General features: G+C 41.2%; 2 protein-coding genes across 6 annotated transcripts in view; one reads left to right on the plus strand and one right to left on the minus strand.

Annotated features, from left to right (window-relative positions):
• Positions 1–258: 258 nt before the first annotated feature.
• men1 (multiple endocrine neoplasia I) lies at positions 259–12,004 on the minus strand. 3 transcript variants are annotated; one of them, XM_039821429.1, is made up of 11 exons: positions 11,885–11,981; positions 10,927–11,237; positions 9,121–9,601; positions 8,776–8,984; positions 7,896–8,024; positions 6,400–6,440; positions 6,203–6,290; positions 4,571–4,707; positions 3,066–3,210; positions 1,926–2,099; positions 1,024–1,554 (listed from the first exon to the last, which is right to left on the minus strand). In XM_039821429.1, exons 3-11 carry the CDS (start codon positions 9,554–9,556, stop codon positions 1,024–1,026), a joined length of 1,890 nt encoding a protein of 629 aa, XP_039677363.1. In that variant the 5' UTR covers positions 9,557–9,601; positions 10,927–11,237; positions 11,885–11,981. The 3 variants fall into 3 exon arrangements, with proteins under 3 accessions (XP_039677365.1, XP_039677363.1, XP_039677364.1); XM_039821430.1 differs by lacking the exon at positions 10,927–11,237 and having other exon boundaries at positions 11,885–12,004; XM_039821431.1 differs by lacking the exons at positions 10,927–11,237; positions 11,885–11,981 and having other exon boundaries at positions 259–1,554; positions 9,121–9,556.
• A 58-nt stretch (positions 12,005–12,062) lies between these two features.
• Positions 12,063–25,075, plus strand: part of rtn3 (reticulon 3) — a 31,879-nt gene continuing 18,866 nt past the window's right edge. For 2 of the 3 annotated variants that reach the window (XM_039821435.1, XM_039821432.1), the window contains exons 1-2: positions 12,063–12,201; positions 20,846–20,893. In XM_039821435.1, coding sequence (XP_039677369.1) covers positions 12,111–12,201; positions 20,846–20,893 — 139 coding nt within the window. In that variant the 5' untranslated portion in view covers positions 12,063–12,110. The remainder of the gene's footprint in view (positions 12,202–20,845; positions 20,894–25,075) is intronic. The other variant, XM_039821433.1, reaches the window with a different exon arrangement.

Below are 25,075 nucleotides of genomic sequence, written 5' to 3' on the forward strand. Positions count from 1 at the left end.
TCATTTGTCAGTCCACTCATATGCTCTTAATTTCCCGCAAACTTGTTTTCAAATGAGGTTGTATTTGCCTCTGTGATCATCCACAGAGAGCAGTCTCCTCTGGGGAGGTGGACCGTTGCTTTCCAGCTGAATGTACATACCCCCCACTGCAGCACAAGCTGAAACACCCTGTTTTTACAGTGTACAGCCTCTTACAGGTCAGTCACCTGTGAACATGTGCCCTTATGTATCTAATACACATCATCAGACCTCACCACATTCTTTTTCATCAGGTCTTTATTACTTGCAGATACAAAAACAAGAACAAAAACCACAAGTCATCAAGCAAATAGGATGTAGCGGGGCCACCTAATGTGGCTCCGTCTCAACAGTGCATGGTCTTCCTGGTCTTCTCTAATCATTAGAAATAGGCCGAACTTAAAACTAAAGGCCACCTACTTTAGAAAAGAACAAAGGCAAAGTAAGGCAACATAGAGCTAGCAAGAAAGAAGCTGTCGATAGAGCAGAAGTGGACAATGTTACACAGTAACTATCCTAAATTAATCACTTCCAAGGCTTCAGTCATGGACAGATTCCTAATGGTACAAGTTGATATTTACACATCTGTACGTTGTATTCTGGTCGTCCTCGTTACTTTGGCTTCAAACATCCACATGTAAGTCAATGAGAAGTTAATAGTCAGTGTGCAATTGGCTGCCAATTAAAACACAAACTAATGATGAATGAGTGCTTAACAATCTATTAAACTAGGCAGTTCCCCAGAAAAATCTGGCTATAGTTAAATAAAAACAGAATGAAATGTTCACTCCTTCAGTTCAAACCTGATATGTGATGCTTAACTCAAGTGTGCAAGTCAAATATATTGCTAGGAACGATGAGGATATTGACTGAACCGAACCACTGGATGAAAATACTGGTAAAATAGTTTCACAAACAAAAGCGAGGTTAATCGGCTGTCCGTGTTGCTGTTCACAGTATGTCCTAAAGAGTCTCAACAACTCCTCCTACAACAATTCAACATGTCTAGAGTGACTTGCGCTGCCGCTTCATGAAGGACATGGAGTAATCCCCGGCCGGCGTGCTCTTCTGCCTCTTCATCTGGACCTGTGACTGGGCGGTGAGCTGCAGCTTGATGGCGCTGGAGTTCACCTTGGCCGCACACAGCAGCCCCTTCATCCCCTTCATCTTCTCACTCTGAAAGGCGACCACAGGACCGGCGGGGGAGGGGGACACCTGTTGCTGGGACGAGGGGGAAGAGTCCGGGCTGGGGGAGTTGGGTTTTCCGTCAGCGTTTTCCCCTCGCAGGCCCTGCGAGGAGCGGCGGCGGCCCCCTCCCTCTCCCACTTTCTTGGGCTGGGCTGCTGCAGCGGCTGCTGCTGCTGCAGGCTGGTTGGATGGGGAGGTGGGAGCAGCAGGAGGAGGAGAGCTCTGCTCATCCGGCTTGGACTCTCTCCTGGGGCCGCGTCTGCGGCCCTCCCGGGGGTCGTCGCTGGACAGGTCATCGTCATCCTGGGCCTCTGGCTCTTTGGTGATGATCGACACCTTCTGACGCACCTTTGGAAATCGGACCATAAACCCATTATTAGCTACAAAGCATCAACACTAGGACTGCACGATGCAAGGAAAATGTGCGATAATGTTGAAAATCGCAAGAACGATATTAATTGCGACAAATAAACAGCTATATTAGTGTATTCTCAGTTCTGCATTTTATGCTGCTTTCAGTATTCTGCTAAAATACAACGAATTGCTTGTTGAATGAAAGGAAATCATTCTTTTATCAAACAAATATAATAAACAAATATATAGTGCAGCCTTAATCAACACATATGTCAGCCACATCGGGCCTCTCTCCTGCAGACAGAGCTTGTATTGGCCGTGGTCATTTTGAAGTTCAAAGGGCAGAGCTATTCTGGGTTTCTCACCTGAGCATCAAAGCGGCTCAGAGACTGGACCAGGTAGGTGGCCCAGCCCACATGAAGGACCGGCGTGGGACTGCCCTCCTCCCATTTGCAGATGCCATCATAGAAACACAGCAGGTGGGCAAAGCATTCTGGGTCCTGGAGTGCGGAGAGGGCGGCTGCCTGCTTGGGGTGCTCCTGAATAAGTAATCAGTTTGTTAAACAGTAGGTGTCTTATACCCCGTTTTCACCCGGTGTTAACATGTGATCTTAAAGGGTAACGTTAACGGCAACTGTGCACCTTCAATTTACGTCAAAAGAAATTGCCGTTTTTGCCTCAGACAGGCTCAGATTATTGTTCCAAGTGTGTGACAATGTAACATTATGGAAAGGATCCCTACAGAGATAGACCTTTTTGATAAAGAATAAGATCCTTTTTGTTTAACATGAAACATCCCCAAAATCACCATTGCCAAACCCACCAGACTCCATTTAAAAAAAACAGTAATTTTATTATCGTAAAACCCACTTAATTTAAAGTCGACAGAAACAAAATAAAACTATCATAAGCCATCTTGGTTCATCTGTCCACTGTTCCAACAATCACCACTCTGTTTTGTTGAAATAAAGACATAATTCACCCATTTACATGTGAAATTATGCTGGCTCTATACGCGCTAAAAAGCATTGTTTAACTAAACGGAGTCTGGTGAGTTTGGCGATAGCAACATCAAAGCCGTTTCAGGTTAAACAAAAAGGATCTTACTCTTTAACAAAAAGGTCTCTCTCTGTAGGGATCCTTTCCATAATGCTGTCAGACACTTAGAATATTAATCTGAGCCTGTCAGAGGCAAAAACAGCATTTTATTGGACGGAAATTGACGGTGCACAATAGAACTACATTGTTTGGTGCATTTTAATGCAACCATGCATAAATCTCCACTTAGCAAACAACTTGCATTATAACCAGGCTGCAGATAACATGCCCAAATGCAGATCACATGTTAATACCAGGTGATGGGGTCTCGTTCTCAGGTTTGTTTATTTCTTGCTATCGACAACACCCACTCCCCAAACAGTAAAAACTGTAAACATAATACGCTGACCACCTCCGAAAAAATGAATCTGCTGGATTGCAGCCCTTTTCTGGCTGGGAATACTTGCCTTGTCAGCTCCTTCTCCTCCCTCCCCTCCCTCCCCAGGACTCTCTGCAGCAGCAGCCGCCTCCTTCAGCAGATTGGGGATAACGTCGTTTGCAATGTCAAAGAACTCCTTGTAGATCTCCTCGTCCTCACGGAAATAGTTATAGCTTCAAGAGCAAATGAGAGGAGAAGGACTTTTAATCACAGCAAGGGGGCATGTCAGAATCTAGATACATGCAAGATCTGATGGAAAATCTTATTTATACATGTCCATTCATCTACAGTCTTTTTCTTTACAAAAGACAACATTACATAAGATCCAGATGAAGAGAGGGCTCTTTGACCTGTAACATGTTGATTATTGAAGGCATCGCAACAGTCCAGACAAGTGTTAACTAAAGCAGCGAAAAAAAAAAAAAAAAAAAAAAAAAAAAAAAAAAAAAAAAAAAAAAAAAAAAAAAAAAAAAAAAAAAAAAAAAAACACACACACACACACACACACACACACACACACACACACACACACACACACACACACAGAGAGAGAGAAGTTGAACAATGGAGGAGCAGGAAAAGGAAGCTGATAGATGGGAAGAGAATGTGTGGTGGGTCAGAGCTGGTATTTATAGCTGCAGCTCATGAACAGTGTGTTTAAAGGGGAGGAGTGTGTCGGGATGCTGGACACTTCCTGGCACACCCTCTCATACTAACTGGGACGGGGTTCTTTGCAGTGGATGTGACAGTGGTGGAAAACCACCACAGTGAGAAATCTCGACTCGGAAGTCACAACACAAGTGAGGGCAGATAGCTTTGCATTTACTGCCATCTTGTGTCCGCCCCGTTACATAACAACTGAGGCTGCTGGATTACTCCAGTTTACAATATACCAGCATGGTCAAGCTCATAATGTCAAGACTTTCTGACAGAATTTAACTTGGATTGTGAAAACAAGATTTCTTCCGGTAATTTTAGCGAATAACAACTGCCAAACATAGTGCTTGATGACCATTCCACAATAAAAGCAAGATAAAATTTTTATTTAAAAGTAGGTTTGGTCATTCTACCAAATTTGCTGGACAGTGCTCCAAGGCAAATCGTCATCATATATTCTGGTCTTGCCCATTCATAATTCCTTTCTGGCAGGAGGTTCATGTAGTTCTGCAAACAGTACTCCAGGACATTCTGTTTAAATTAGAGACCCTGTATTTGGGTGCCCTGCCATTACAAAACGTTACCTGTCGGATATCTATTTTGAATTCTAAGCGCAGCGGGCAGGAAAGCCATTACTAGAAAGTGGCTAAAAACCAGCAATATTTACAATTGATGATTGGGTATTGGATTAACTGTATTTTACAGAAGGCTTGGAAAGATAAGGCTAGTAAGTCCTATGAGAAGGACTACATTGTTTGTTTGGACCTTGTTTTAACTGTTGCACAGCATCTTGCATTTCGGTATTATTAGTCTGTGTGCATGGCCAAGATGTTTTACTGTGCTTGCATGCTAGTGTGTAAAGCAGTGTGAACTCACTCCTGCATGACCTGAGCGGCCTCAGCCCAGGACTTGAGAGCCTCCCGCACATCCCTGTGTCTGTAATGGAAACCACCCAGGTACATGTAGGGGTAGATGTGCTCGTTGTTATAGTACTGCTGAGCAGAACTGACAGCCTGAGAGAGAGAGAGAGCACAGAAACACAGGAACAATGACTTCCTATTACACATCCTGATCTGTGAAGATATACAACAAGCATTTGTGAACGCACATCATTTTCAGTACAGAAAGTCAATCTGTTGTCACATTTGCATCAAGTTAGAAGCAGAAAAGTCCAATGATATCTTGGTGTCTAACTTTAAAAAGGAACTCAGGGTGTTTTTCCATTCACATGGGCTTCACAACAGGGCTTTGCATTTCCATAACAACAGGGCCACCCTCTTGAAGGTGTGTCTTCAGTGCCAGTGAGTCGGTCACGGGGCTATCTCAAAAATAGCCTACTTTGCATGTGAACATCGCAGATGTAGTAGCTAAATCGATCCTTAGAAAAAAAATGTCAGCAGATATCTTAGTTACAACAAGATTGAGCTAGCAAGGCAGTTTGTGTTTGTGCGTGTGGTTAATTTATTTATAAAGTGGGGGGTGGTTCACCGAAGCCTGCTTGGAAGTGGGTGGGGCGAGATTTGAACCTAATCCGAGGGGTCCATCTCGGGCGTGGTTTGGCAAGCTAAAACTAGCATTGGCAATGCATAATAGCACAGCATGTTTGGCTTGGCGCAGCTAAAAGTGCCAATGGAAAAACCCCATCAGTCAAGCCACAACCAATACACTAGTTCACTGGTTTTAGTAACAAGTGGAGCTGACTGTCTGGCTTTGGTAAGTGCATGTCTGATGCTGTGTTTTATAGGACTGTTGCATAACATTATTAAACGTTGAGTTGTTAATAAAGCTGTGCATATCAATATTTTATTGATATCTGAGGCTAGATATCGTCTTAATTTTGGATATCATAAGTGTTTGCTGGTTTTAAAGGCTGCATTCTAGAGGTGTGACCAGATCTCGCAAGATTAAAATCTGACGAAAATGTAAACGTCACTAAAGATCGCTCTCTTTCTCTGTCTTTAAAAAAAAAAAAAAAAGAAAAGAGTCTCTACTTTTACTTTTAATGATATTAAACAAAAGAGAAATGTTCTCCCCATGTTCTAAAATGGTCAGAAATCATTACAAGAGCAGCCTACTTCGTTGTTTACTGCAGCAATTAAATGCTTGGTTACGTTGTAACCGTGGTTCTCTGAGTAAAGACTATTTTTCCAGTCATATTTCTTAATTGAAGTGTTATTTAGTGTTCAAATCTCGTCCCGTGAACCCAATCTCATGTCTCGTCTCGTGAGCCGAGTGTCTCGTCACACCCCTACTGAATTCCATTTCAAAAATCTCATTGTGTAAATGATATCTATATCGAGGTATTTGGTCTAAAATATGGTGATAATGGATTTTCTCCATATAACCCAGCACTAGCAGGATATAAATAAAGCTTTTAAAAGGATTTTCCATGTTGATATATTCAAAATGAAACAATTTGAGAAATGTTGGAGCCTAAAACAACATTTTTCTCACATCCTACCTGTCCTACTGCAGTGTGACCTGGTAAAAACCTCTTTGAAGACTTACCTTGAGGTGGATTTTCAGGGGGCTCTCCTTGCCTGGGATCGGATCCTGATCTTCGAGGTCTGCCAGAGTGCCCATGGCCATAGGATACCTGGTGCACAGTACAGGAAGAGGGAAGGAGGAGGTGGTGGAATTTAGCAAGTTTACACATCAACTCTATGTAGTGGACAGGCAGCGGTATCATCGACACAAACTCTCACCTGTCCAGGTCGCCTCGATCATACAGCAACCACAGGAGTTTCTGTTGAATCAGGGAGAAAAAGAAAATAAAGAGATCAGGAAGAGTAACACGGGCAGCTCATTTAAAAAAAAAAAACAACATCCAACTAAGATTGGGTGTCTTTAAATGTTAAGAGCTGTGCTTTTTCCTGGCTCAGAATGGGCCTTTGGGGGGGGCGACTACGCACTACAGTAAGCATGATAGGTCTGCATATAGTAAAGGCAAAGAGTCAGTGTTACCTTATTTGACATAAATATATGCATTTACCTGTTACTTTTGACAATTCCATGAACAAAAATGTATATTATGATCGAGTAACCAAAACCCCAATTAACATAACTGGTTAAAAAAAACAATATTAATATTTAAATAAATCACCGGGAGAGTGCGGCATACAGCCTGACTCTGGAGTTAAAACTGAGATTAGCTCTCATATTCAAGTTTATGTTCTGCTTGTTCAACAGTTGTTTGGTAAATCGCTCTTAAACACATTTAGATAGGATTTGATTTGCTATTATTTATTCTCAAATTTTATCATTTTGGTTCTGGTGATTTTCCTTTGGGGCTAGCTCAAACCTCTTTGGGGGGGTGCCAAAAATTCCTCTATGCAGGAAAAACCCTGAATATACCAATGGTGTTATCAGATATAACATATACTCTATCCCACACGACTTGAGACTTTACTGGTGATGGCCAGATAGTGGCCCTCTATTCTAATTCGAAACCGGCTTTATTAGACACAGGCCTTTGTTTCTAAAGTTCCTGTTTTATATGAATAATTTAGCATATTTTAACTTGCTATTAATGCGGTTTGTTAATGAAAATTCAACACATTCTCCACATTTCCCGGTTGTGCTGAAAAATTCAGAATAATGTACATTTCCACAGCATTGATAGCACCAGTACAACAGAGTCGTGTCATATTAACCACTCTGCTGAGAACACCTTCCCTTACCTTAAATTAAATACTGTTTTCAGTTGCTTCTACTTTGCTGTTTTTATTTATTTATTTTTCAACTGCTGTTAAGTTGCTGTCAATGAGTCACTTCCAGCACTGATTTTTCACATTAACAGCCTTCCATTAGCTCAATCCTGGTAGGCTTTTAATGTGAAACAACTGCAAGAAGTGTTGAGTTTAATTCATGGCATCTTAACAGCAGTGATTGGAAACCCTAGTCTACCCAGATAAATTCTATATGGGACACACATTACAGTACGTCTTGATGAGATTTGAGTAGGATGAAAACTGATAATGATGAGGGAAAATACATTCTAGGCAACTAGTGTCCATAACAAAAGAGAAAGATAATGGGAACTTTTAGACTATATATGCAAGAACATCAAATTGCTCAGTTTTAGACTGGCTCTCTGGTAATAAGGTCATCGCTTCCTCCAGGGTACCTGTGAAACTGAAAATTGTGGTGTGTTCCGGTAGATTAAAAAGCAGCTATGTAACAGCTAGGTGCACACACTCACCTGTTGTAGCTGCAGGAGCTCAGAGCTGTCAGTATGCAGGTCCAGTGAGGGGTTGATGGCACAAACCATGAAGGCCACCTCCATGTTTCTGTCACATTTCATGTAGGAGCCCTTCAGATACAGCCAACTCTGAGGGGGACACAAGCACAAACAGGACAGGTTTACAGGGAGTAGACATCAAATACTAGTCTGTCGGTTTAAAGTTTTCCTTTATAATATTAGATTCATATTATAGGAGGGCTACCTTCATGTTTAGAGAGGTTAGAAAAAGAAGCACAAAAATATAACAAATGGGACTTTTACTCATCACTTTATGTGTCAAAGCAGAAATCAAAGAAAATAATCCAGGGCTCTGACAAAATCTGATTCATGGTGTTTTCACACGTGTAGTTTGTTATCCAAAAACATATACACACACACACACACACACACACACACACACACACACACACACACACACACACACACACACACACACACACACACACACACACACACACACACACACACACACACACACACACACACACACACACACACACACATATATAAAATCTACTTTAGATCTGGTCTGTTTCATGCTCACACTGACTTATTACAACAGAACCAACATGAACACATGGCCTGATAGGTAACTCCTTCATTTACAATTTTGGTGACATAATCCTGCATCATCAGTGCTAAATGGACCCACGAAGGGAAATTCAATTTCAGTTACCGACAGCAGGTAACGCTGCATATTACTGAACCTGATGTGTTTACTGATCTTTTCTGGTGTCACAAAGCTCACCAAGAAATAAATGATGCACTGTGTTCTATTGTGTACTATTTTGAACTATGAGTTTCGTCCTTATTGCAGGTGAGTGGAGGTAGGCCTTACCTTCTCGCTGACTCCCGCTGCGACGGTTTGTCCTCGTCGGTCCTCGTTACCCTTCCCGTGCCAGGTGACCTCAGCCGTTTCTTCGCCGTTTTTGCTGAAAATCACCCAGGCGTGGTCCTCAGACAGTGCCAGGTGGACGTCCTTCAGACCCAGAACCTGGCAGGCTGCCACGACTGCGAATGCCACACCGGAGCTGTCCAGTTTGGTACCTGGTTCAAATTTAACAAAAAAAAGGTTATTTTCATCAATTTGACTACACTAATTCCAAGTTGATCAAAGTCTATACTTGCCATAAGAAACAGCCTCATACAAACTCATTTTATTGTGATACTTGTAATGTTGTACCAGTGATGAGACTGAAGAGGGACTGGATGTGGGCCCGGTCCTTGAAGTAAGAGCGGCTTAGACTGTTCCAGATCACATCTGACACTTTCTTCACCAGCTCCCTGCTGGACCCTGCAGCAGTCCTCCGGTACTGGGACAGGTCCACAGCGCCGCGGATCTGGGCCGTGAAGCGCTCGTACAGTGCAGAAATCATGCCCAGCTCCACTGTGGGGAAGCAGGAGGTGGGGCAGTCCGGCTCCAGCGGTTCAAACCGGACCCCTGGGACGTTTATGGGGACGACCCGGTTCACAGCTAGGAAATGCTCGACAAAACCCAGGACCAGGGAGAGAAGGGCTAGGTCTGGCTCAGACTTGCGGAGCTCAGCATCAAACAGCTGAACCACACCGTCGATCCCCCGCAGGGGAAAGTGTTTCTTCTGGGCTGAGTGCAAACCCATGATGTCCACTGTCAGTCAACTCAGATGCTCTCCTCACCTGCAATACTGAATGTTACACTGCAGTCAGTTCAACGCCGCATCAATATCACACACTGATGCTGTAGGGAGTAAATCCATACTGATTTCAGCTCCAAGCCTACTGGTTCCTACTAAAGATGTAAATCTCTAAAAGCTGCTCATCAGCACTGGCCACTGTAGTTTTTAGCTAATCTTACTCTAGTAAATAGTGCATTTGGTGGGGGCTATTTTCAACAGCGGATTATTCCACATCTAGTGAGTATTTGGGGCAGCAGAGCGGTGTACGTGGGATTGAGTCAAAATAAACTGCAGTGTGTGTTCATGGTAATGAAAGAACATGTCACCCAGTGCAACAGTGTGGCTTATTGATGAGTCTTAAAATGTTTGGACAACAATGGAGCATCTCATGGCACAGACGAAGAAGATATATCAGGCCAGATTTATCCTTTAAATTTGAGATTTAGCCCTTAACATTCCCCATTACAACACATAACATTTACTTCTTGGAAAAAAACGAATTATTTAATTTGGCATATGAAAACTAATAATAAATATTTAGTAGCATACATAACGTAGCTACGGAAACATATCGGCATTAATAAACATTCCTTTCATAATCTCAGCAATAACAATTATGTTATTATAACTGCCGCACGCTAAACAAATAAAGACAAACTGTTTAGTATAGAGGATCTTTACATAAACCTAGACACTGACCCACAGCTGAGCAGCTTGAGCCGTTGCATAATGGTTACATCAAAGCCACTAACATGGGCTGTATGGCGCTTTGGTGGGCGGGGCACTCCTACTGCTACAGATGTAGCTACTTTCAATTCAAAGCTGCAAATAGAAGCTCTTCTTGGTTCGTGATTCCGAGTAATACCGTCGAAATGACTCCGAGAAATCACAAATGCTTGCAGTCTTTTAGTACAGACCGAAATACTCGGTAAAATGAATTTATTTGCAAGCCTGGTTTGCTGTTGTAGGCTAACTAGCTAGCTACATTAACTTTACCAAGTTAAGTAAACGCTACCTATTTAGGCTTGCTATCGGTGTTAGTTTACTGAATGAACACTACGTTGTTTAATAAGTGAGACAAAGTACCGAAATATCCTGAACCAGAAAGTGAGCGACATACTGTGACAAACAGCTTGGGAGCAGATGGCTGAAAGGTGGTTGTCAGAATCAGCTAACAAGCTAACGAGCCGCTAGTTAGCTAAACTCAACACTTTTGGATGACGCTTACCCCCCTAGCCATCTCGCCAAATAAATCGCCACAATATGCTGCAACACTGACTCACTTTGACCTCTTATCAACGCAAATTTGGACTAATGTGTGAGAGATTACATACCCGTTTTCTCACAGCCTCAGCCACATGTTTTTGTTTGTGTCCCCCTTCTTTTGCCGCGCAGTTCAGTCTTCCCAAAAGTCACTTGCAGTGTGTCACCAGTCTCTACGTTTGCGTCACGAAGCAGATCTCATAACGATACTTCGCTCGCTGTCAAGCACAGTTGAACGCCGAAAGGCCCATCCCCATGGATAAAGATCTAAAGCACTGCACACACGGTTTCCTCTAATGTATGCTGGGAAATGTAGTTCATAGTATGTCATTCGTAAACTTCACCAGTAGAGGGCTTCATGATGCCATTATGTGATAGATGGCTACAAAATGGAACAAAGGTAACCATTACATAATGGAAAACAAGCTACAGTTAAATCCACACAGTTTAGATTTTTATAAAATTGTACTGTAGCCGTGAAGTCTTCATCATCATTCAAAACAATCAATGTGGCTATGGCTGGCTTTGTTACAAACAGTTAAAACACACACCAGTTTATGCATTCAATACATAATTATTCATATTTATCCCATAATTATTTAGTATAAATATGTTGTTATCATTTACTCAAAACTCGTATAATGCAGCCTCCCAATGATATAATAGCTAATGGCCGAAATACAGAATCCCACTTTTGGTCAACACAGGTATGGTATAACCAATGGGTATAACACGGTGTCTGTGTTCAGGAATATTCCTCTTGTCGCTTTCACTTGCTGTCGAATATTTGTACATCGCTTATGAACGTCACAACAAAATTCCGTCTAGAACAGTTGGATTTTACTGATACAAGAGTTGCTGGAATGTATTTTTTAAAAGGCAGGGGATGGAGGACAAGTCAAGGAGGGGTGTCAATTAAAAATAATTCCATGGGTTTATGTTATTGGACCTGAAAGCAGATACAAGTCCATTTTATCAGCTTGGAGTTGGGATATAGGAGCCTAAACTGGGACATTGAACGTATCTCACCCTGACATGTTTTTCCCCTCCTCCATAGTCCGCCTTGTTTCCCTCCGTCTCGCTTATCTGTCAGTGCTCGGACGTTGCGTGAAGGTGCGGAACCGAGTCCCGCTCTTGAGGAAATTTGATTAAAGTCAGACGAAATATACGTCTTCAAAGGACAGCAAACAACAAATTAAATTGAGACGACAGACATTTTACCGCATTTGTGCAGTTGCTTTGAAACTACAGTAAAATGGATCCAATGACTCAGTCCGCCCAGATATCATCGTCGCAAGGGCTTGCCGATGGACAAAATTCTGCTGCCAAAGAATCAAAGCTATCCGGTAAGAAATAGCCTAACGTTAAGTTAGCTAAGCAAATGTCATTTTAACTTATTGTTTTACCATTAATTACTATGACTCTATAACGTGTTTCGTTTTTATATACAAGCATTAATGTATTCATAGGTTTACGTCAATACTATAACGCAATTATTTAACTTGGAACTGTAACGTTAGCCTAAGTAAGAAACCCTTCTCTATTAAGTTGTCTGTTGTTGGCCTGTGCTTGGTTATTTAAGCCTGTTCAGCTTTAATGGGATGGGAAACACCTGTGGTAGTGAACTTAACCGGACACACGGCTACCAAGCATGCCCCATGTTTCTTTGGCCTGCCCCTGGTAACGTTACACGCCGCTGTCTTTTGACGTTATGGCGATAAAGCCACGCAAAACGTCTTTTATGAATCGTCAGTTTTAAGTCGCCTTGCTGATTAGCGATATATAGCCTTTTTATTGTTGTAGAGCATGAGTTAAGTCATTTAAACTATTCGTCCAGCTAAGCAGCGTTATGATATCCAAAGGAGACTGCGTGATTAGCAGGGCTAACGTTAATTTGGAATGAAATAAAACAAAACAAACCAATGGTATTAAAATATTAAAATACATGCTTCTTAGTGCATTTGATGTTAGCCGAATTGAAATATGTATGATAATGACTGTTCTTAGAGTCTTGCATCATAAGAGGTGGGTAGGTTTATTGATAAGTAAATACTCATTGCATGACACTTTTTACAATAATATTTTTGGGGGGGGGGGGCGGGGGAGACAAAGCCTTTTCGGTGCTAAATGTTGCGATGCTCTGCACTGCAGATTCATTGTTACTGGGCAACTGCCAGTGAAGGGAGGACCTCTTAAAGGCGCATCGCCCCTTTTGTTTCTTGATAATGAGAACAGTCCCAGAACAAAACATCATGCTTGAAGAGCTTCAGTACCATCATTCATAACTGTGACCACCTCCAGTTGTGAGTCTTTTATTTTTATTTTTTTTTAGGTTTTCAGGTTTCAGAGTCTAAATAAGCCTAATTAAAACAAAGGAACAGTATTGTCTCCCAGGGCCTTATTGGCAGATGACTGTGTTTTGAGGGAGTGGCAGCTTCACAGTTAGTGACTGTGTGTATGTTTGTCTTCTGCATGTTTTAAGCTTTCTGATTTGAACTCCGTGGCTCAATCAGCCACTACTTGTAAGCCATTTGAAAATCCTTTAAAGCCATGTTCTGTTAATCAAAAGGATTGTAGGCTTTTGAAGAATTATAGCACATGTGGTCATTGGCGTCAACTGGATGTGGCAGGGTGTGGCACATGATACCTCACTGAGTTTCGCTTTGGTCTTAAATTGAATCACCAAGCAAAAATTTAAATAAAAGATTACTAGAAGTCTACTGGGACAACTGCCACAAAAGCACGTCAATTCACATGGTAAAGCGTTTAGGTCCATGCTTCTTTCCATGCTTACAATCATGTAATGTACCATATGGTTAAAAAGTTATAAACAACATTGACCACATTATAATCTATTAATTATAATATATTCTATTAGTCAAAAATTATCGATGGCTCCACTTTTTCCAAGAAAATTAGCAGCCATGAGAGAGTTTGGAAATTATGGTGCTTGATAATATTTGTTGCAGGATAGTTTACTCACTAAACCTACGTCCTTATCATATGTTTAAACTGTAGCATAACCTACACAGGAATAGCTTTTTATGAGCTTCGATTAGAGCTAGTTTTGTCTCCCAAGGCAGACTCTAGAAAACATGGCTGTTAAAATGAATAGTTTTCTGGCAGCCATGAACAAACTCAACATTCCATGACGGATAACAGACATTGCTTTCCACACACCTTAGTCATTACAGCACTGCTGAGTCACCTAAAAATATGGCCCTACTGGGCCCTACTCTGTCTGCATTCGTGTCATATGGAAAGACAAATGTTTGTAGATGTGATCTTCCTACTTAAATACTTTTATTTTTAACACGTTTGTTTGGATTTGCAATGGATGTCACTTTCTTTCAACTTTTATATTTTAAGAAATATCTGGATTTTAGTGTATGGACTAAAAGTTCATTTGAAATAAAACCAACAAAATGAGGAATTCTTCATGTGTAATCGTGTACAGCTAATGATTTATTTGTTATGGATTTATCTGTCAATAATTTAGGCAGTCAGGTTTGAAAAGGTTCCCTGTGTTACTTTGAACAGTTATTCCCGATGATGTAATCTCAGTAATGTATTGGTAAGTTGGTGCTGGTAAGGGCAATACGAGTAGTCAAGCTTGGTGATATGTCAATGTTCCTAATGTTCATATAGCTTTAATAACTTCATTTATAGTTATTTACTTCAGCTGCATATAGAACCAGGCCTTCATTGTAAACATGCTCATATCAGAGACACGTCGTTAAACAGAATTCCCCAATTTTATAGGTATGTTATTATAAACTTCCCTCTTCTTTTAATTTGTTGTTGATTAAAAATCATTTTGTCTTGATAAATTCAGCATAATGTACATTTCTGCAGCACTAATTCCATCAGTATAACATAAATACATTCTTCATTCAACTGCTTCCTGTTGCTTTCATTTTGCTTTTTTATCCCAGCAACACTTCTTGAACATATGTTTCACATTAAAACCTGCAACTGGCGTTTGATTTAAACCCATCAAGTGTGGATTTATAATGATAGCTTAATGTCAATCAAAAAACAGCCACAATTGGAATTGGAAACGATGAGGCCTAGTCAATAAAAACGTGTGTGACTATAAAAAATTTTCAGCAGAATCCGTATGGCACTATCATGTTAAAATATTGCCACACAGGCTAACTGATGTGGATGTATTCTGTCAAAGATATCATGACATGTGCTTTTTTTCCATATTGCCCAGGCCTCATTGTAGTACTTACCATAGTAATCTACACTAGTATTATCTTTGAATGTGTTGATGTCACTGCTACCAGATGGCCTGGCCCGCCTTTCCAGCTTCTGTCTGTAGCTAAACCCATTTCACGTGACTTTCACACTGATGAGCGACACTAGTCACAAAGGAAGTGGCACACTTCAACATGAGGACCTCATTTCTCAAACTACATTGCATCAGATTTTCAGGGGAAGTTAGCCTTAGAATCAGTCTATGTATTGTATGTAATCCTTAGCTCACAGTTCGATAACTTGCAGATACCTGTTCAGCTGTCTTTGTGCTCATATTTCCTCTTAGGAATGTTCTAATATGAGCAGACTAACCTTTTATATTGCTGGAGGAATACAACCCCACCTTTCTTTATGATCTATTACCTTTTTAGAGTGTTCACTGAAGAGAACGGGATAATCACATTCTCATATCATTCTTATCAATGTTATTTCAAGAACTCATATTTTGGTTAAGTAAAAATGCTTTTGGTTCATTCAACAAGATAGGTGTTCACTGTAAACCACTCGACAGTGAAGCACACAAGCAAAGCTTTAAGGAACACGGAGTTCTTTCAGCCTCCCTCTCTCTCTCTGCACTTGTCTTGCCAAGACAGTCCTCCACCCGCTGCTGGAGTTGACCATCGGCTAGCCCTTAGGGCTGGACAGTACAGGGTTGCTAGAGCAGCAGGGCAGGCATGGCAGTAGACCCGCCCTGCACCATCACTTCCACTAAGCGATGAGCCTAAGAAGCCGAGGCCACTTTGGCAACGCTGACTTCCAACTCAATGACAAAGAAGAACTGTATAATTTGGAATGTATACTATGACGACCTAAAGGCAATCTAAACCTTGTCCCAGAAAGCAAAAATAACAAGTATATCCAACATAGCTCAAAGCTATTATACAATAATATCTTCTTTTAATTAACAATAGGGATGTCCCTACGCCAATCCCAATGAAATTCTACATTTCTCAATACCCTGTTTGATTACCACAGTAGAAAACAAAACAATAAATCCCATGTACTCCTTTTATAACGTATTTTAGGATAAGAATGTCACTAACAAGAGTGTCACATTGTGACTGTATTGGCATGGAGTGTAGGGGTTTGAGGGGAGGGGGAAAGGAGTGAGTGACTTGCATGTAAACTGGAGAAAATGTCAAGTCTTCTGGACCCTCAGCCCGCTGCCCTGAAGCCTGGCATCACCACACAGCTAGCATACGGTAATGTCTTCCATGAGTTCACCTGGAACTCCCAAACAACAAGTATTTTAAGTCTCTTTTTTTCTTTTTTTTTTCTTCTTTTTTTTTTTTCTTCCCCTCATGCTGTTGTTTTTTCACATAGAACCGGGCTGGTTAAAGTTAACTTTTAACTGATGTTATCAGAGGAGAAGGAAGCTGATGTCCGCTATGTTAGGCTCTATGTGAAACACAACTTATGGACTTATTTGCGGTTTGGGAGTTCCAGGTGAACTTGTAGAAGCCGTTGCCGTAGATGTACAGTACGGGCCAAAAGTTTGGACACACCTTCTCATTCAATGTGTTTCCTTATTTTCATGACTATTTACATTGTAGATTCTCACTGAAGGCATCAAAACTATGAATAAACACATATGGAATTATGTACTTAACAAAAAAGTGTGAAATAACTGAAAACATGTCTTATATTTTAGATTCTTCAAAGTAGCCACCCTTTGCTTTTTTTGATAACTCTGCAAACCCTTGGTGTTCTCTCAATGAGCTTCATGAGGTAGTCACCTGAAATGGTTTTCACTTCACAGGTGTGCTTTGTCAGGGTTAATTAGTGGAAGTTTTTCCCTTATTAATAAAAAAGCAAAGGGTGGCTACTTTGAAGAATCTAAAATATAAGACATGTTTTCAGTTATTTCACACTTTTTGTTAAGTACATAATTCCATATGTGTTCATTCATAGTTTTGATGCATTCAGTGAGAATCTACAATGTAAATAGTCATGAAAATAAAAAGGAAACGCATTGAATGAGAAAGTATGTCCAAACGTTTGGCCTGTACTGTACGGTATAGCTACTGTGGTCAAACAAGCTCTATGCTGCAGTCAAGCTGTCAGTGTGCACCATAGTGTGTACGGAGATGAGGCACTATCACGGTTCTTCCAGCTGGTAGGCGTTCTTCTTCGTCACCATTTTGCAGCATACAAGAACACTTGTCGGCTTATATGCTGCCCCCATCAGGCCTGGAAGGATTGCATTCCCTGGTAAAGTTCAGACCGGTAGAAAAACGAGTATCGTCACGTTTTTTTCCGAATTTTGGCATCTACTTGGTACCGAAGTATTGGTTCTTGTGACATCCCTAAGTAACAACACTTTTTGACCAATCCACAGAGAAATATCACTAATCCTGGAGTTCCCCTCAGCTAGACACAGGTGTTCAACCTCTTTTAGCTCATTGTTTTGGTTGTGGGCTATAAACTGACTGTGTAGCACCAATCAGCAGACCGGCAAAGTTGGTGACTTGCTGCTGAAGAAAGTGGAGCATCTTGCGGCTAAAGTGCCAGATATGTTCCTCCAGGAGATGGTAAAAACCAAACCTTTAAAAGGAGAATGAATATTGGAATCGCACATCATCAGTGGGATGCTGGCATTGTTCCGTGTCTTCTGGGATTATAAATAGGGAACTGACGGAAAAGCGTTTTTCAGTCAAATATGTTGATCTGTCGGATGTTGTTTTCAGCTTGGTCACTGCCCCCGAAACATAACTTAATGTAGCTTTTAGATAAAAAAAATCCTGATCTAACAACTAATTTATGCTCCCCTCTGACATCTATACTCATTTCTAATCTTGTTTTGTCAGTTCTCATTCAGCTTTCTTTTTCTCTCTGCTGTGTTCAAAACCCCATCACATGTAGCCATGTGCTGTCCTCTTAGATCTGTTTGTTTATGTGCTTTCGTTTCCACAGTTTTACAGTTTTAGTATTTTCCATTTAGAGCTTGCAGTGTGGTTTAAAAGTGAAGGTGTGGTGTGTTCAACCACAGCCATATGAATCTAAGGGAAAGGAATGCTGCACTGCAAGGGCACACCAACCCCAACCCGTAGAAACGCCAGTTGAGCTGATATGTAGGGAGACGCCACACCTCCCTTTTGTAAACCTGAAACTCTCACACATCTTCAGTCCTTACCCATGACTCAAGATATTTCTCTCCTGGCATTCCCAACCACTCCGATGACAAAATGGAATGAGATGTGACCTCCTAATGACTTCTTGTTTACCTTGAATACCCTCAAACATGAAATAGAAACAGTTGCACTACTTGGCCAGGAGTATGCAGACCCCAACATGCCAGCCCCCACTCTACTGGTTTCAGGCTTCCAGTCTGATGTTGCAACTAGGGTGGGTATCTCCACTGATTTTCCGATTTAGGCATATTTCAGCTACAATACCACTTTGCTCGGATATGAACTGTCAGAACTAATGATGTAAATTGTACAAGGAACTGTCTTATCTGGTGCACATTCACAATATTGTTTACATTAGGAATTGACCACAGTTACATTGATGTACTTTTTATTCAACATGAACGCACCACAGCAGTCAATGCAAACTCTACAGATAGTGAGCGTTGAGCAATCCCTCCAGGATTTCGCTGCCTTATTTTGAGATTGTTTGCGTCAGTCGCGGGGGAAGTGAGCAGCAGCCCCACCCTCCGCAGAGAGCCGACAGGATTGAAACAGCAGCAGCTTTCAGCGACTTTATGATGAAAAAACGTTACAGCGTACAGTGATGTTATTGTTTTCAGATTGACAGGACTGTCTGAAATGTTTTTGTCATTCGCTGTACGTTTTGTTGGTAAATGTGAGATGTTCGAGTCACACGCCTCTCGTCTTCATATCAGAAACAAGGAAGTGAATTTGGCGACGTACGTGTGTAACGTCAACCCGTTTTCACTCCCGCTTGGTCAGTGGTTCTCAGTCACATACTGACGCAAAGTCTGGCACGTGGGACTGCTGTGATTGGTTGAAGTCGTGGGAAACTCCGGTTATTGGTCAAAATTGCGAGTCGCACCGAATTCACGGTGATTGGTTGAATTTGCGTGAATTGTTGCGATCGCGAAATCCTGGAGGGACTGATTGAGTGACCAGGAAAAATTGTACAAGTGATTTCTTTAGTGCAGAGGGGGTGGTGCATAGACTGTAATAAAGCCATACATCATCAAAATGGCCATGCCAGTTCCCTTGTCAAAGGCTGTGTCTCAAACCACACACTTCTGTCAGTATACTGCTAATGTGCACTGACCACTTACTGCCATAGTGCCCACTTTGGATGGTTAGTGTTGTTCCAAACGCAACACTTATGTTAAACCTCTTACCGGAAATGACGAGTGGTCAGCTCGCCCCGCCGCCTCTGAAAATCTATTAAACTGACCTTTGTTGATCTGAAATTAAGACAGATTCAGCAACTGCATGGCCTATTTCTCGCTTAAAATGTTTTCAGAAACATGTTTCGGTTAACTGTTTTCGTAAAATACGAGATCGTATTCTGAACGAGCCGCCATTATGCTCTGTTGTGAAATCCGGGAGAAGCCAGACCCATGTGACGCGTTCGTCCAATCGGCTGCCGGTCGACGTCCCTGATCCCTCCCCTTTCCACTGCGTAGTCAAGATGGCGCCCATTTAGTGCGCGTAGTGTCCATCTTTCCACACTGAACTTTTTGACAGTTTTTAGGGGGTCATCCTGGTACTTTCAGTGCACTGACTTTTTGCGTTATCTACACTATATACTTAAAACTAAGTGTTTGAAGTGTACAAGTAGGCGGTTTGAGACACAGCCAAAATGTAGCCTAACTTTGGAGCTTTATTTAGCCCCTTTCCGACAAGCTAGCATGACATGTTTGGTACTAATGGATTCCATCGTCTGGTTTCATATGATACCAATAACTTCACTCAGTTACACTCACTTATATTTTGATATCAGATAATTCAAATAAAGAACGATTTGAACCGGTAAGTCAGTGTTTTTTAAACCCAGCCCTATTAGCAACCTGGTTGCAGGGACCTGCTTCCATTCAGACACAAGAGTATTAATGAGGTCCAACACTGATGTTGGGTGTGGCATTCCAGTTCATGTTGAATGGGGTTGAGGTCAGGGCTCTGCAGGCCAGTCAAGTTCTTCCACACCAAACTGGGAAGACCTTTTCCTTATGGAGCTGGCTTTGTGCACACGGACAGTGTCATGTTGAGGTAAAGGGTCTAGACCAAACCATTAAAAAACAGGACATGTTGTTGGGACTTTCCACATACTTTTGGCCTTATAGTGTACATGAAATATTTGTGTCCTGCTGGTTTCTGTTGTAGCAACATCAACCATGGGAGAAGTACTAAAGAAGAAATGGTAGTCTTTTGGTCTTTTGGTAGTTAATTGTGGTAAGCTCTTCTGTTTGCTCATAGCAACACTAAAGCACAGTGAGAAGTGCTTGTGTCTGCTTCTTAAACTGTCTTGGTCTTGCCTGCATAGCAAATATAAGTGCATGTGTTAAAGTTATTGTAGGTTGAAGTAAACAATGAGAGCATATATGGGACAACTCCGTTAACATTAGTATTTTCTGGTCTTTATTTTAAGTGGTTTTTTTTGTATAGCATGTAGAGTTGTTAAGGCTGGATAAGTTTACTTGTTTTCTCTTGATTTGACTGCCTTTATTTGAATGGGTTCAGTGGATAGGACTTCTTTTCTTCCTCTTCTAGGATGATCATTCTTCTGTCCTTTTTATTTTTTCAGATTCCTTTCTTTCCTCTTCGCCTGTATCTCTCATTCAGTCTCCTCAAGGCAAGTGTATGGTTCTCTTACGCTGCTCGCCTGCTCTCCCCCTCTGTCCTGTAGCCTCTCGTTGGCCTGCTGCTGTACTGCTCTACTTCATCCCTCTTTCTGGTGCCCCTCTCCTGCTCGTAACAGTCCCACAAAAAATACAAAATAAAACCTGCAAACAAACTAACAACATGGTGAACAGTCCTAACCCCAGCTCGACCGGTCTTTATCCGCCCCTGCTCCTACAAACCCTGTTTAGTTATTCCATCTGTTTCCAATACTGCTGATCCTCAGTTGCTGCACTAATTGTAAGTTAGTCAGGCAGCACAGCTCCTCCTGTTTTCAATGACCTATGGTATAGGTCATTTTCTTTACCACCCCCAACCCCTGCTGCAACTTGAGATGAACACTTTCTAGCTCCACCGTAAATAGCCATTTTGACCTATTGACAGGTTACATTTTTAGTTTATTGTTAGGGCTGCAAGCATAGCCATATTCTGAGCAGCAGAGGCTCAACCAACAGAGCTCATACAGATATTTACACATCTGGTCCATTTTGAATAATGTGCCTCAGTTGCCCTGGAGGTGATTGATAAAATTGGCATAAATCACCAGCAGTCACTAGCACGCATCAAAACAAGTCTTTGTGCATTTCAGAATTCACTGCAGCTTGTTCTCGCCTATCTCTAGAATCTTTACACACACTGAGAATTAGACCTGTGTTAGATCGGATTGCTAGCAGCTGCAGAGGAACTATTTCAGTTTTTTACCGCCTGCTAGCGAGCATTATTTAGGTCACCATCACTCACTGTAGGTTCAAGATAATCCCAAGATTGCCACCTTATTTTAAGAAAGTCGAGAAGTTCAAGTTCACATTGTGCGCACAAGAGCAGAAACCTAAAAATGGATCAGGTTGGTGTCCCGGGGGGCACCAGCTTCCTGCTGCCCTAGTATCCAAGCCCAAGCTCCCCTCAGCCCCAGTAGCAACTGGGCCCCAGAGGATGAGTGGCACTAGAGATACAATCCACCGCCCAGCGGCCTGGGCCTGCCATTTCCTGTGGCTGCTCACTCACCCTCCATCCCACTATCTGCTTATGGCTTTGTAGGCTTCGTGCATGTCTCACATCCTTGCTTAATCATTAAAAAATAGGTTTTCTTTGACCGATTTTTGCTTCTTTATTTTCCGGTTCTTTTTGTGCTCTGATTCTTTTCATCAGTATTAGAAGTCTATACTTGTGTGAACAAATGGTAGCCAATACTGTGACAGTAGTGTTTTTGTTAAATAGTTATATATTAGGATGGATATAGATAAGGATAGATAACATGAGCCAAATATCCTCAGTCATGTTACCATTACACACTTATGTGTTATGTCACTGGCATCCAACCTATTCAATCTGAGCAATGACAGGACGTGACTGCACCCTGTGGAATTTGAACTCTTACTGACTCATCGGCTTCTCCGCAAGGATATCTGACTTTGCTTATGCATAACATATTTGATCAGTAAATCAGTGCCTGGGATTTAGATGTAAATGCCAATACTTAATAAATAATTATATGAAAAAACAAATACTTACGTTATTTTTTATTTGACAAAATCTACATAAAGGTTAAGAACCACATTATGAGTTGAGATGATTTTATCACATACTTATCCCAAGGTCAAGATTGAAATTTCATATTCAAGGAAGATAGATTTGTATCTGAACAAGATTTAAGATACCACTTTACTGCGCACACTCCATAATCCGCCAACTCGTTACTGCACGGAGAGCAATTCCCTCAACAGACCTGGAAGGCCACTGAGGACTAATTTGACAGAAAAAAAAGATGTTGACAGCTTTATCTGAACCTTGTTCATAAAGCCACTCCTGAGTTATAGTCCCTCTGGAAGTCAAAGTTCTAATCAAGTAGCTTTGTGGCTCTATCTAAAAATCCTGTGGATTTATTATGGGAGCGCGAGCTGTTATGGAATTTGTTTACTAGTACAGAGCCAAGGACTACAATTCTGTTGGCCAGATGGAAAGTCCATTCATGTGGCCTAGTTTGAACAAGGCATTGTATTGTGGCGCAGGGGAGGTGGCAGTCCAAGACAAAGTGGACCAGTCAGTTATGCATCAGTGGAAAGGTCTGTGTCTCTACAGTGGTAGGGGTGGGGTCATGGGATCATGCTGACAACACCGCTAATATTGCAAGTAGGAAAAATCTGGACCTTGCATAAACTAGACAAAAATATTGGATTTCAAAATACCTTTTTATGAGTGCTTGCTGGTTATAAGTTAAATTAGCTGTCTAGTGGTTGAGCGTGGCAGCTGATTTATTCATTTCCTATTATAGCTGCCAATTGCCTGTCTTAATGACTTGATATGGGAGCTCATTGGTGCTGAAATGGATGATGCGATTGTTGGAACAGTTGCTAAGAACAACTTTGGAACTCTGTGGCCTCCAGGATAGCTAGGGGCCACATGGCCTGGGAGCGGTGCCCTGCAATCATAGTGACTGTAAACGCCTCCTCAGCTGTGGCTGAGGAAATGGTGGTGTTTTAAATAACTTGATTAACTGCACTGGGGCAGCAGTATTATCTAACTTTTGGCATATTTTTCACCTTTTTGGTGTCATTACATTATTTTGATGACGTTATAATAGGCCATTAACAAATAACTAATTATGTAGTAAGTAACCAACCACAACCATGAATGCAACTCTTCGAGTGTTCGTCATTGATTTTGAGATTTATCCTCTTCTTTCCTGTTGTATTTGTAAACCGTGCGAAAATGAGTTTGAGTTGTTCCTGAAATGGTGTTGAGGAACATTGTGCACTTGGCTAATGACCATCCTTTTGCACATCCTTTTGAATCAAGGTTTTCCATCAATATGTAGCTTGTTGGCTATGTCGATCCTTGTCACTGGTGTTTTGTAATTGAAAACGGCAATGGAGATCTGTAGGGAGAGTGGGAGGAAGCAGAATTTCATAGTCAGCCGGTGGCACTTTTCTCAGCAGTCCAGTTATTTAAAACTGACACTCAAAACTGGCCCATATCCACATCTTTAAGGCCCGACCCAACCCGTCTAAACTCGACCGGTACTGCCAAGTTTTAGACCTGATTAATTACTTCGTTTGCTGGGCTTATGCAACACATTGCCTGTGCTCTGCTTCCCTCTTCCTTCTGAACATTGCCAATCTACTTGGCACATGAACATAGACAATTTGCACAGGGAGAGAAAAATAAATTTTCTAAATTAAAAGGGAAAATAAACCACTTCAAGTCACCCGAGAGATTTACACAACCGATTCTTTGTTGGAACCTTCAGGTTGGGTAGCGGAACGCTAGTCTGTGCATGTTGCTGTTAAAGAACATGGATGCACTTTGGGGATGTTGTTTGCTTAGTCTGTCAACCAATTATGTGTTATTTGATTATTGATGTTGTCCATACATATCAAACTGGCTGGTTCTGAAGGAGTGTGAAGCTCAGAAAATGTTCTTTTATAGTTTGAAAGCCATTTGTTTTGTAATGGAATTTGTATTTCTTTGGCAAAACATAACTGCAGGGGAGTGACTGGTAAAGTGTTGAATTAAAATATCTATTTACTTCCAAACTATCGGATGAGGTTTTCAGCGGTGCAGCCGAGTGGGTCAGCCTCAGTTGTAGATGGCAAGGGAAATGCCTGTAAAAGAACTTTCTAATGAGCATGGCAACACTCATTAAAAGGTACATTTATTTTACAAAGATCATTTGAAATGGAATATAATTCCATTTTATCCTATAATGTACAATTTAGTTTTCTTTAAAATTAGCTTGGGCTTTTACATTGAAGGTAGTAGCCTCTGTGAGTTTTCCTAGAAAATTGAAAAATTATCACATGGAACAAGATCACATGGAACTAAAAGAATAGTTGATACCAGTTATTTGTATTAGTTCTGGGTTTTGGTAAAATCACACACTATCACCGTATTTATTTTAGCTGCATGTGTGTACAGAAAACCGTTTCCAAATCGAATCCTTTTCAAATGTAATAGTGACTGAATAATTTATTATTGAAAAGTTGTATATTATTCACAATAAGGCAATCAAATAAACTGTCAAAAAGAAACTGCTTTCAAGCCTGCAAGTGTATAGCAAGTCATATACACTTGCTATACAAATTGCAACTGGCATGCAGTTACTATAGCTACACATGGTGAGATCAGTGACTTTTTA

This window comes from Perca fluviatilis, chromosome 14, assembly GCF_010015445.1.
Source record: "Perca fluviatilis chromosome 14, GENO_Pfluv_1.0, whole genome shotgun sequence".
In the NCBI taxonomy this organism is placed as follows: Eukaryota; Metazoa; Chordata; class Actinopteri; order Perciformes; family Percidae; genus Perca; species Perca fluviatilis.

Excerpts from the sequence above, each read along its gene's own strand:
- men1 (XM_039821431.1), bottom strand. The coding sequence starts at position 9,556 with ATGGGTTTGCACTCAGCCCAGAAGAAACACTTTCCCCTGCGGGGGATC. Across the intron at positions 4,708-6,202 it reads CCCTGAAAATCCACCTCAAG|GCTGTCAGTTCTGCTCAGCA; the intron begins GTAAGTCTTCAA and ends TCTCTCTCTCAG. Across the intron at positions 2,100-3,065 it reads GAGGAGAAGGAGCTGACAAG|GAGCACCCCAAGCAGGCAGC; the intron begins GCAAGTATTCCC and ends TTACTTATTCAG.